At 41.1% G+C, this 13,421-nt stretch overlaps 1 protein-coding gene across 1 annotated transcript; it reads right to left on the bottom strand.

Moving 5' to 3' along the window:
* Window positions 1–501: 501 nt before the first annotated feature.
* On the bottom strand, window positions 502–2,466 carry LOC149373782 (uncharacterized). The gene is made up of 6 exons (XM_089595707.1): window positions 2,395–2,466; window positions 2,209–2,339; window positions 1,435–2,165; window positions 1,212–1,383; window positions 782–974; window positions 502–735 (listed from the first exon to the last, which is right to left on the bottom strand). The coding sequence occupies exons 1-6, from the start codon at window positions 2,464–2,466 to the stop codon at window positions 502–504; spliced, it is 1,533 nt and encodes a 510-aa protein (XP_089451833.1).
* Between the last annotated feature and the right edge of the window lie 10,955 nt (window positions 2,467–13,421).

Here is a 13,421-nt window from a genome sequence, read left to right as displayed (position 1 = left end):
TGGTTCGCATTGTTGCACCCATCGAGTCGCGTCCTTTCTTAGCTTCGGCCACATAAACTTTTGTGCCACCAAGCGTGCTGTGGCTCTCATACTGGGGTGGCTCAGGTTGTGGAGTACTTTGAATGACGTCCTACGAAGCTTCTTCGGAAGACAGGGGCGCACTACTCCCGTGGACGTCTCGCAGTGGATGAGGTGACCGTCGATGGTAAGCGGCTGAAGATCAATGCGAGGGTCCAAGAGGAGATACTCGAGCTCCTGGTCTTCGGCTTGAGCCTTGGATATGACCTCTGGGTCAATAACTGAAGGCATCGCTATCGTGTTGATACGTGAGAGAGCATCGGCCACCACGTTATCTTCACCTTAGGCATGGCAGATGGTAACCTGGTGTTGCAGGATATAGTCGAGGTGTCGGACCTGCCTGGGCGAAGCCTTGTTTGAGGGTTGTCGGGCGGCGTAGACGAGTAGCTTATGGTCTGTGAAGACCGTGAACGGTCGTCCTTCTCACATCCGCTCAAAAACTTTGATGGCTGCGTAAATTCCCAGGAGCTCTTTGTATGTGGCGTAATTTCTTTCGGCCTTGGTGAGCTTCCTTGAAAAAAAACCAAGTGGCCTCCAGACACCTTTCGGATGCTCCTGCTCTAAGGCTGCACCGATCGCCGTGTCTGAGGCATCGGTTCTTAGGGCGGCGGCAGTGCCCAGCTTGAAAAAAGTCGTAGTAGCTGCCTCGGCTAAGGCCTGTTTGCGAAGTTAGAAAGCTGCGTCAGCTTCTGGAGTCCCAGACAGCGGGGCTTTTTTCTTCTTCGGAGAAAGGTCCTTTAGCAGATCGTTGAGAGGTGCCAGTGTGTTGGCTGCTCCCAGGATGCAGCGCCTGTAGAAGTTGAGCATCCCCAGGAAACGGTGGAGCTCGGATGAGTCGTTTGGCTTCGAAAAATCCTCGACGGCTTTGACCTTGTGTTATGGGGGGCAGACGCCGTCTACTAAGATGACGAAACCTAGATAATCCACTTCATATTGGCCGAGGGAACTTTTTTGTAGATTAATTCGTAACCTCCTCTTTCATAAAACGTTGAAGAGAAGGTGCAAGTGTTCCAGGTGTTGCTCGTGGTTGTCGGAGAAGACCAGGATGTCATCTAAGTAACACCGAGTGAACGGAAGCTCGCGTAGGACGTGATCTATGGTGCGTTGCAAGGACTGCGCGGAGTTGCGCAAACCCATGGATGTCCGAGTAAATTCGTAGACCAAAGGGCATAATGATCGCTGTCTTTGGAACGTCCTTTTCGGTGATCTCCACTTGGAAGAACGCTTTCCTCAGGTCAATGACGGAAAAAACCTTTCCCGTCACCTCCTGCAAAAGGTCCTCGATGATCAGAAGTGGATAGCGGTCTGCTTTGGTACAGGCGTTCAGGCGCCTCTAGTCGCCAGTGATCCTCCAGCCTCCTTGGGCCTTTTGGACGAGATGTAGTGGGCTCGCCCAGGGGCTAGATGATGGTTGCATGATTCCCTGGTCTATCAGACGGCGAACTTCTTCCTTGGCGACGAGTATGCGTGGGCCAACCAGGTGGCGAGGGCGCTCAAAGACGGGTGGGCCCGCAGTGTGGATTGTGTGGAAAACCGGGAGATCCAGCAGAGCAGCAGCGGTGGACTCCGGTGAGCAGATATCTGCGTACTCTGCTATCAGGCTCTGGTATCGTGGACCCAGGGTACCATCCGTCTCTCGTGCCGGAGTAGTAACTACTGATACCGAGTGTATCGCTGCAGGTGTCACAAGTTCATGCGTGGAGAAATTTGTGACGGGATTAACGAGCTGCTTTTTTCTGACATCCACCTGGTATCCGTGGTGAGACAAGAAATCCGCTACTATGATGGTGACATCCGTGTCGGCGACAATAAAGATCCACGTGGCTGGCCAACGGATGCCCAGGTTGAGCTTCAGTGTTTGGGTCCCGTAGGTGGCAATGGGCGAGGCGTTGGCTGCCGTCAATATTTGTGGCTGACGCAGATGCTCTCGGCCTTCTACCAGGGCCTTTGGTAGGAGGGAGACAATGGATCCAGAGTCGATGAGAAAAAGTGTGCGGGTCTGACGGTCGTATACATGTAGGCGGTTCTCCGAGGGTTCTAGATTGCCCACCTCCGGCATTTGTGGCAGAGGGGGCTTTACCGGTTTCCTGATATTGAATTGAAAAAGCAGGGAGGGCGACATCCTCGTGCATCCGTCCCAAACTTCTTATGGTACCAGCACCAATCTGGGTGGACTGCTGGCATCTGAGACTGGCTGCATTGGCCCCTGCCTCGAGACTTGGAACGACCTCTTTGTTGTTGGTGGGACTGCTGTTTGTCGGCTATCAGGGTCCGTACCATATAACTTTTCTTCGCTTTGCGGGCCTATGTTTTAACATAGGCTCGCGAAGCGGAAAGAGTTATATGGTACGGCTCCTGTTGGGCGAGCAGCTTCTTCATCTCGGCCATCTCCTACGTCCAACTGCTGCCGGCAGCTGATACCGAATTGTGGCCTGAGTCAGAAGGAGCCGGGGAAGGTGTTGACGAGGTACGGCTGCCAACTGCGTTTACCTGGGTCAGCTCGTTGGCCATGACACTCAAGTCATTGGGGGTAGCCGTTTTCATTATACGGAGCATGTAAGTTTTCTGTTGAGGCAAAAGAATGAACCACCTAATTTTTAAAATTTCCTCCGTAACTTTGTTTCCCGCAAGGGTTTTCATTTGACGCAGCAGTTGTGAAGGCTTCAGGTCAGCGAGCTGCAGACCACCGAAGAGCTTACGGAGCTGTGCATCAGCTGAGTTGGCAAAACGGGTGAGGATGGCAGTTTTTAAGCTAGCATACTGGTTTTCCACAGGCGGATTCGTGAGCACGTCGCTCAGTTTGGATACGGATGGGCCCTCCAAGGCCTTTACGACTGCGAGCTACTTGGCTCGGTTGGAGGTGATCCCGTTGGCTTCGAACACTGCCTCGATTTGTACGAACCATACAGCCGGGGACTTGGCCCAGAAACGAGGAAGCTAGGGCCTGTGAGTTGTCATTGTGATCGCTTGTAGCTGATCGGCGATCGTTGACGTTGACGTGTCCTGGGGCGGCGACGGCTGTACAGTGTCCGAAGGCGTGGGTGTGGTCTGCTGTAGCGCTTCGGCTGTCGAAACAGGCGTGGCTTGGTCGGCTAGTTGCTGCTGTTGTACGACTTGCAGGTCTTGCTTAAACTGTGCCTCCTCTCGCAGCTGCAGTCAGCGCGCGTAACGCTCTTCCCGCGACGTCGTCTACTTGTCGGCGTCGTCCAGGATGGGAGGGGTCGACGCTCCTATTTCATCAATGTGCACCTCATCAGAGACGAATGAATGCGCAATAATAACGCTCGTTGAGAAGCACTGGAAAAAATTTGCGCCGTTGCTGCGTGTGGCATGCAGGCGAGCGGAAAGAAAAGGTCACCTTTTTGATCATGCGCATACACACAATATGCTCACGAAACACCGTCGCACACAAAGAGCTTGAGAGAGAGAGAGAGAAAAAGAGAGCGTTGAGATGCGCCTGCGAGGTTATGTGGCTGGCCTCGTGTGCGCCCGTAAAAATGAGGCCTCTCAAACGTGGTACACCGTTGCGTCAGCCATGGAGGAGGTCCACGTGGTGTAGCTAGGTTTGACCCGCAATCGTTTGCGACGGCAGGGGAGTGTGCAGGCGTGCGAGCGTCACCTAATGCGGTCAAGGCTCTTGAGCAAATCGCCGACCTGGAGGCAGCGTGCTCGAGCGCAAACTCGGCGGCCAAGGGTAATTGACCCGGACGGAAGGTCGTGGGTAGCGTGTGAAGATTATGTAAGTGGTAAGGGGCCGGTGAGCTAACTGGGGTGTGGCCGATTACCTTCGTTTTTTATAGCACTAAGTGTCTCACTTTTTCACTCAATAATGACACTGCACTGCTTACCTTGTGAAGAGTATCCTGGCAGGATCGCCACTTTGGGGTTTGATTACGCGCTGAGCTTACCCCGGGCTCAAGGATAGCGGAGGTGCGAAGCAGGCAACACAATAATGAGACAGCAAGTAAAATAGAACTTACGTTTATTGAATACAATTAAGAGTAACGGCCTTAGGGTGGGCGCTATAGAGAGCTTTACTTGCTGAAGATGGCGCGCTCTACCATTGCGCTCGCGGGATGAGCTGTTGTTTCCAGCGCTATTTTTTTTTTGCGCTTTGGCTAGCGGGAACCGCCACACATCTACCCTACTGGAAACATTCAGATAACTTGTCATGTTATTTGTCAGGTGACATGTCAGCCATGTCAGGTCAAAAGTCGTGCCAATTTACCACATAGAAGTGTCATGTAAATTTTTATAATAAAAAAGTAAATCTTATACTTTTAACTGCTTAAAAGCTGTGAGAATAGCTAATATAAATAGTTTAAAAAAAGCATCCCTTAGCTCCAATAAAGGGATTTAAGAAGGCTTGGGCGATTTTGAATTAAATGCTGGCTAGGTCTGGAATTCAGAGATTATATAGATAAAGTTTGCTAGATTTTTTTAGGAAAACAAAATAGGTAGGTCAACACATTTATTTTCGAGAAAATCGCTTGTGAAAATTCGTCATTTTAACACGCAACCTTACGGAACCCGAAATTCAATAGACTAACGTACCGCAATAAAAAGCTGTGGGCCCACACATTAAATTGGTACATGTACTTGCAAGTATAAAGAATCTATTATTTAAAAAAAAGAATAGGATCAACATGTTAAATTTTAAGAAAATAGCGAGGAAAACATCGAACATGAGAATTGTTTTGTTCAGGTACTGTAAGTGCGCATGCGCTGTACATTCATAAACATACAAGCATGAAAATTTAAGTCACAAGTTTAGGTATATAATAGCAGATGAGAGCAAGAGAGTACAGTGTTGTCAGCTTTATCGTGGCAGGGCCGTCATCTTTACACAAGGTACCTTGGGAAAACTAATAAATTTTTTAATATCGATTTTCCCAATGACTTTTCCGCGTATTATTGCTATTTTGTTCACACATGTGTATAATCAAAATGATTATGAAAAAAATATTACAAAGAATCATTTGTATGACAAGTACCCTACAGGGGCCCCTCAATAGATATGACACCAAAAACGCCCAAGCCTCCTTAAACCCGGTCCAGATCATTGGTAGTCACTTTTAGTATTATTATACGGATAATATAATCTTATTGGGCTGATATACCTTACAAAAATAAAAATTATTGAATAAATTCTGTTAATTAAAATTTTCTAGAAGTTTATAGCTGTAAACAGCTACTTTTTATAGTTGTTATTTGCACATGATTATAGCTTCTTTGTAGTCAATTATAGCTATTATTGTAGCTGATTATAGCTGTTGTAATAAATTAATTTAAATAATTATGAGTGCTGTATCTATGTGTGAATAATGAGACACTTTGCTTATTTAGCTACACACATGTATATGCCCATATATAAATGAACTATGTACTGTTACTGTGCGCCTTCTATGCCAAAGACCTTCTCAGTCTGTAAACGATCGCTACCACGGTCAGTTGCCTTGCCTTCTATAACAATAAAGAAAGTTCTCATTAACGTGTGTTCAAACTTTCTTACCTGCTTGTTGCTCCTGTCACCCTAACCCAATAAAATCACCTCAATAGACTTCCATAATTATCAGCAACAGCTATAAATACAGCTATAATTTATAGTTAAAATAATAGCTGATAATTTTTGATTGAGCAAGCTCTGGTATAGAGTATCTGGTATAGATCGAGTATGCTTTAAAAAAAATTAAAAGATCACTTTCATCACAAAAACTTTTGTCATCTCTGGCAAACACGCTTTCAAACAAGATTCCAATTAAATTTATTTCTGCATATTTATGAACAAAATAACCAGCAACATACTTTATAGCACATTTTTCCAAAGTAACTTTTTGTTGAGAAGTGACCTGTGAATCAAAATTTTCTTTTACGTCATTATCATTATTCTCTTCAACATCAAAATACTCCTGGCTAGCCCAGGTCTCAATATTCGATTCAACTTTATTTAGTGTTACTTCCTGTTTCCTATTCTTATTAATAACTTCAGAGCAATCTTTCAATAAATTTACCGTCCTATCATGCTCACAATTAGCGTTCCTTTAGAAGAAAACAAAAAAGTCGTTACAATTGCATGTTGGAAAATTTTTCTAAATTGCAATGCTAAATTGCAAAATTGTAGGCTGGATATTCTTTCCAAGTAAAGATCTAATTATGGCAAAAAAGTTTTCTAATGCATCTTGGTTTAACTTTCCGGTCAGTAAATAGCTTCTAAGTTGTGCTTTTAGCTCTTCCCACAGTAACAATACACTATTAATGGTTAGTATTAAATTTACTAAACAATCCAAGACTTTAAAAGATTTGCCTGTAAACATTATTACAATTTTAGCAACATAAGGAAGAGCATCACGCAAAGTTTCCTCGGTTTTGGGATAATGTTTACTCAAGCCATGTCTCAAAAGATTATTATCTTGTAGATGCCAGGCATTTAAACAATCAAATATATTATTTATGATCAGTAAAAAATTGGCAGTTGCAACGCATAAAGAATTTTTTAACTTTCCCATACTCCTTTCTGTTAACATTGCTTTACTTACTGAGGCGCTAAGAACTTGAACAGCTAATCTAACATTCATTCTTTCGAATTTCGTTGGATTCAAATGCCTGTCAGTTAATTTAGGAGCGGCTCTGCATTTTTTATTACGCTCGAGATCACGCAATTCACGAATAGAACTCCATGAAATATTTTGGCAATTTATCATGTATTTATGACCGATCAAATTATTTCTAAAGCATTTCATCACATGTGGAGGATCGTATAAAAAAAATCTTTTTCGCCCATTATACTCTATGTACGGTTTCTCATCTGTAATACTTAAAAGACCGATTGCTTTTTGATTTGAAGATCCCTGATCGCAAACCATAGCTCGAATTCTTAAACCCGTTTTTTCAATTGCACCAATTATATCCGGAATAATTAACTTCAAAAATTCCCCAGATACAGGACTCGCAGAATACGAAAAATAAATTGCTTGTTTCCAAGAATACGATAAGCCCGACACCATAGCAACTATAACGCAGTTTTAGCCATTTTATCGCTACGCGGCCGGCTTAAAGTGGTCAGAGCACGGAAGATTGTTGTTACCAGAATAAGCTACACCAAAAGTGATGAGCATAGAAAAATAACGTACAGGTCTTGAGATTTCTGCAACCAGTCTCAAATTTTGACATATACTTATCTGGATCACCGAAAAACCTGTGACTAGTCGGTTTTATAACTATACTAGTACAAGTTTTTCAATAGCTTTGGTACAGGATTTTTCTGTACCATGGATAGTCTATTAAATTTGTATATTGCGCATGGCTTTTTCTACTGTAGCGTCTACCGCGCATAGTACGTGCGCTTATAATATACAGTGGAGATATGTATGTATATATATATATGTGCATACTTTCATACATGTATGGGATTGTCATTGTTATTTTGGCTCAATATGTAAATTGTTCTTTGCGAGTAAAAACCAATTGTTATACGCAACAGGAAAGTGACTACAAGCGCCTACTGCACTTATCATTACATCTTGTGAGATTCGTATCAATGTACTGAACTTTATATTAATTGTGTTGTGGTGGATATACTGAAATCCTAACCTCTTGAACTTTTACAGCTACGTATGTATATGTATATATATATATATATAGACATTCTGAATGCTCCCACTGGCCGACTAACTTTCTGTACTGGTACAGGAAAAACCCGTACACCATCGGATTTTGACGTACTAAGTATAAAGTTTATCTATACTCACTAAGGTACTTTAAAGTATACTACCGTACGTACCAAATATACCTGTACCAGTACACATTTTTCTTGTACAGAGTATCGAAAATACTTGTACTAACATATAGTACCTGTTTTTCTGGTAACAACAATCTTCCGTGAGCAGAGGCGTTTGTTTTCCAAAGTCATCTCATCCATCTCGCTGAAGCTTTCATTTCCAGATAGTCGAACCCATTCTTTCATGCTAGTTAATTTTCAAGAATAGAAGATATTTACAAACTAAAACTTTTTAAGCACAAACAACGGAAAAGAGAAAAAAAATTAGTTATCTGTTTCGCTAGTCAATACAAAAAACCACTGCAAATCAAGTTAAAACGATCTTAAATTCTAAATACAAAATCATAAATCTGCTCAACATTACAATTAAGAAGGTTTATGCGTTTCGTAAATAAAAGGTGTAGAAGTTTTACTGCACACACACACACACACTCACACAACTCATCTTTTTATATCAAATTGAAAGTTTTTCAAGAAATATACATACGTTCATATGTTTTCTTATCAAAATAGCTTACCAACTATGACAGTGTATCTGTATACACACCCATATTATGAGGCTCTTTTACAGTCAAGCTTGAATCAGATGGCGCCAGGGCACGTCGTGGCTGTCATGGCCGTCGCACTTACACACCGTCAAATTAACAGTTGTGTATTGTGTCCGTGAGCCTATCTGTGTGATGAGCAAAGCAGAAGACATAACCTTTGTAAATGATTGCTGTTGTTTGCAGACAATTTTTGTTTGCATTTACGTTTAAAGAGTAGGAAAAATGAAGTGCAGTGTAATATCCTGCGATAAGAAAGTGAAATTTAAATTTCCTTCTGATAGTGTGATAAAAAAAAGTGGCTCGAAGCAATTGGGAGACCAATCATTAGTAAACAAATACATAAATAGCCTTGTAAATATAAACTAAAATGTACACTTACCTGTCCACGAGTTCTGCTTTTCTTCCACTGACTCTTGCTCCTTTCCCTTTTAAAAGCTTCTTTAATTCTGAAACTTTGAAGCTCCCATAATATTCTTTCTTGTCTTCCTTATTCATTTCAAAATTTCAAATATTGCGCTGCACTACTAGACTTTAATTTCCTGTATACATACAACACTGAAAAGTAATGTTGTGTGAGTGAGACGGTCATGACAGCCACGACGTACCCTGGCGCCATCTGATTCAAGCTTGACTGTAAAAGAGTCTCATAGACAAAACCATCCAGCACATAGATCACCTTCCAAAAAAACCATGCAGTTCATATTTTCAATTTTCTGATCAAATATTTGAAACGTAACTCAAATTATAAAAAAAAAAGTATGATAAATTAGATAAGTTGAACTAAAAAGTCTATTGCCATATATATTTGGGCTACAAACTTTTTATGCTAATAATCCTCGCATTATAAAATAATACAAAAAACCTTTTTTTCTGTAACTAACAGATTTTGCTCAGTCAAAAGCCTATAATTTATAGCTATAATTATAGCTATAATTACCTATAAAACAGCTATAATAATTTATAAAATTCAGCTATAAATATAGCTATAAACTACAGCTGTAAATTTTTCACAAATAATGAATAAAAATTAGTTTAAAATTAGATTTTTTCAACATATATCGATCAGCACAGATGGTATCATGCGTATGATAACAGTAAAACTGGGGGCCTGAAATATTTTTGAATAAGTAGAAAAAAAAACAATAAATCATATACAATTGCAAGTTTTTTAAAAATTGTTTAAAAATACTTTAGGCCCTCAGTTATACTGTTATCACACGGATGATACCGTCTATACTGATCGATATATGTTGAAAAAATCTGATTTTAAACTAATTTTTATTCAAAATTTGTGAAAAGATTACAGCTGTAATTTATAGCTATATTTATAGCTGAATTTTATATATTATTATAGCTGTTTTATAGGTAGTTATATCTATAATTATAGCTATAATTTATAGGCATAATTATAGCTACAAATTTTTAACTGAGTGTAGATTACATGTTACATTTTAATGGGACACCCTACATTTCAATAGACTTTCCTTATAAATAAGAAGTGTCACTCTACGACAGTTTGAAATATTTTCTTTGGTTTACACAAATAAATAAAATCATCCCAGTACAATGTTTACATGAAAAGTTTGGGAACCAAGTGTATAAGGATCATCATTTAAGAAACCATTTTGCATTGATTTAGTTTTTTTTATAAAAAAAGATTTTGGTTTAATATATTAGGGGCCGTTCATATATTACGTCACGCTATTTTTGTCACTTTTTGGACCCCCACCCCCCTCTTGTCACGCTTTGTCACGCAGGTCTTATACCCCCCCTCCCCCCTTGTCGCGTATCATTAACATTATAATATTTTTTTTAGTAGTTATTATTTTTAAAGTCATTATTTTTTGAGTAATCTTGTGGAGAAGTTGATTTGATATATACTAGGTAAAGAGTTGCAAAATTTAATTCTCAATCTTTACAGAACACTTTTATTATTTATTAAATAATAGTAATTTTTAAATAACAGCTTTAGATAAATTCGTTTAAACTTATACAATAAATCACAAACAAGCTTCAGACTCATTTCTGACTAGCTTTTACTAATAGCCTTTGGGGTGTTGGCTATAATCAAAGTACACTTATAAGTTAAAGTATGACTGTTCCTTATACTAGAAAAAAATCACTCATCTTGCCATGGACAGCTTATCCATTGTTTTAAATCCTCGATGATAGGGAGGGCTTTTTCTATTGGCTCTGTAATCTCGATTACCGAAGAGGCATCCACTTCTTCTATCGGAAACCAAGCCGCTTCCTAGCTGTTTTCCGGCTTCTGTGGCATATACGATACAAAGCAATTTATTGTTGCGTCGGGCACAAACTCGTTGAGGTCGTATAACGGGGGCTGGTAGAGAGAATTTTCCATGGAGAGCCTTATTATGAGCTATCAGTCTCGTTTTTGCAGCAAATGTAAGGCCGCATACTTTGCAGGTTCGGCTTTCAAGGTGTCGCCGGACGGAAGGATTGTACATGTCAAATGGCACCTGTACATGAATTTGATTTTCCGTGAGATGCGAAAAAAAAGTTATGACAATTTTTTAAAATATCAAGTTAAAAAACAAATTATTGCAGCTGCTTTTTATATGCATTTTGAAGGAGGAATAACGCTGTATGTACCTTTTTAAAGCCTTCAGAATCAGGTTGAGTCTGAAACGCCAACCGTGCTATAAGAGGTCAGAAGGTTCCCTTGTCGCTATCTGAGTTCACAACTATTACGCCGGTCGAATTCTGATTCGCTCTAATGGGCGCTGGAACAAAATTTTCGGGGAGCAAGGACCGTATGTTGGACCTTGGAGGAAAGCCATAGTCTTGTGATGAGCATTTCGAGACTTGACATGCGTACTGAGATTCTCGGACATGAATTGCGTACCAAGAAGAATCAACGTTGGCTGGATCTGGATATGTATCTGCTTCAACATAGCTCGAAACAACAGGATACCCATCTATGACGACTCCATTCCAAATCTCTGCAAGTGTCTCCCCTGCATGTCGAAAGTTGCGTATTTACAAGTCAGAATCGATAGTTTTTCCCGCGGCATCAAGATGATTTCCAAACTTATCGTGAGGCAGGATGACCCCAGCAAGTTCGCGGCTCAGAGGAGCCATTCGCCTCTCCACCCTATTCTAGGCACTTCTTCCTGGAGCATTGGTCACCAAAAAATTTGCGTCAAGGTCATGTTTTTTAAAGGTTTCAATAGCGTGCCCAATCACTTTATTGTACCTCGGATTTTCATCTGGTCCACCGTCCGAAGTAATTATTACAAGTGGTTTTACAAGACCAGTAGATGTTTTCGCTAAGTTACTAAATTCGTGAAGTTCAAGCAATTTGTCAAAATCTGCCGCGTACGTGACTACTTGCTGTCGCAGATGTATGCTTTGCACTTCGCACAGCGACGTATGTGGGGCCAGAATATCGCACATCATCTGGACACTCAAATCCGCCTTTCCGAATTTCCATAGCAGCGTATACAGATGGACATAACTTATGTTTCGAGGCTATAACATAACCGTGGGCTGGCAAACTGACTCTGTACTCTACGTGCATCAAAAGAGGAGCTTGTTTAGATGCAGCAGTCAGTCCTATTGGAACAAGAGCTTTATTATCCTGAGACATGAAGAAAATAGCAACTGGCCCTAAGAAAGATGCTACTCCTTCAATATACCGAACCGCTACCTGAGCAAAATAAGTGTCTTCATGCATTTTTCGAGCGTCATTTTGTGCTCGCACCAATTTTACCGGGACGGTTGACACGTGTCGCTTACCTTCCACTGTACGCGAGGACTTTGGCAAAAGTCGAAGGTATAGTGCAGATTTACTTAGAGTAAGGCCCTCTTTTTGCAATTCCTCATGCAGCTGTCCTAACGTTTTCACCGATTGAATCTTGTCTTCACGTCTGCGGTCATCGGTGGCGCTTCCATACATAGCCAACTCGATGATGACACGGTGAAGATCAGGCTGATCTGCTTCCAGAGGTGGTTTCCCGACGGATCGGTAAACTTTAAGTTTCTTGACGAATTCGGGATGTTTTTCGGTTATCTATTGTAGTGTATGCTTCCTGCTTTCTCGGGCTTTTGTTTGTCTCTCTGCTGCAAGTTCTTTTTGTTTCAAAACTCGTTTCTCAATATCAATATTCTGCTGACACTCATGTATCGGTTTTTTAATATTTACTTCTGGTAGTAGACCGGAATTCTGAGCTCGCGTTAATGCATCTAATTTTTTCCTCAGTTCAACAATTTTCTTTCTGTTGGCATCTTGTGAGTGTGTATCACGTTTTTTCTCTGTTGATGTTTTTGAAGTGACTGTAGCTGGTGGACGTTCTTCAGGATGATCATCAGACTTAACGTTGCCACCTGATAAGTTGCTGCCAGCAACAGAAACCTCCTTCAGTTGATGTAAAGGTTCAGGTTCGGCACCAGCCTGAGATCCACTGACTTTACTAGTACTAGACTCGTTTCCGTACAATATAAATAATTTATACACTGAGAGGGAATTGGGGGAGCCTCTCTACCGACTGGAGATGACTCGTCACTAAAAGCGGTAGCGCTGCTCTTATTGCGGCAGGACTGCCTTCCTGCTGGACTAGAGGCTATTTTCTCCCACTCAGGAGGGCGAAGCCACTGGCCCGAGCAACAGAGCCACCACAGTGGAGGCTATTTCCTTTTAATAGGTTAGAAGAGCTGTCCCTTATTTAGGTATTAAAATACATGCATGTTCGGTCGCCGACGAAAATGTATCTACGCATTTTAAAAATAATATTTTAACCTGCTTAAAAAACGTTAAAGCCGTCCTCATCTTTTCGACATCAGCCTTCTCATAATCTTTAATTTTGGAGGTTATGGCATTCGCGAATTCTTTTTCGCAATTGTAAGTATTTTTTTTTGTTTTCCATTCTTCAGTAGCTTTTTGTTGCATAATAAAAAAGGTGAGGTTAGGGTGTGCCTTTCTGAAGGCCGTAAAAAAGTTTTGATAAAGTTTGTTTTTAAAATCCAATTTTTCCAGAGATTAAACTGAAAAGATTCAG

This window comes from Copidosoma floridanum, unplaced genomic scaffold (assembly GCF_036245765.1).
Source record: "Copidosoma floridanum isolate Cflo_tuat_1 unplaced genomic scaffold, Cflo_Japanese_pri ptg000027l, whole genome shotgun sequence".
In the NCBI taxonomy this organism is placed as follows: Eukaryota; Metazoa; Arthropoda; class Insecta; order Hymenoptera; family Encyrtidae; genus Copidosoma; species Copidosoma floridanum.
The sequence above is the reverse complement of the archived record's forward strand: the minus strand, read 5'-3'. Positions and strand labels throughout refer to the sequence as shown.

Coding starts and splice junctions, on each gene's coding strand:
- LOC149373782 (XM_089595707.1), bottom strand. CDS start 2,466: ATGGCCGAGATGAAGAAGCTGCTCGCCCAACAGGAGCCGTACCATATA. Junction 1,384..1,434: donor CGTCCAAAAGGCCCAAGGAG/GCTGGAGGATCA, acceptor GTACCAAAGCAG/ACCGCTATCCACTTCTGATC. Junction 975..1,211: donor ATTTACTCGGACATCCATGG/GTTTGCGCAACT, acceptor TCATCTTAGTAG/ACGGCGTCTGCCCCCCATAA.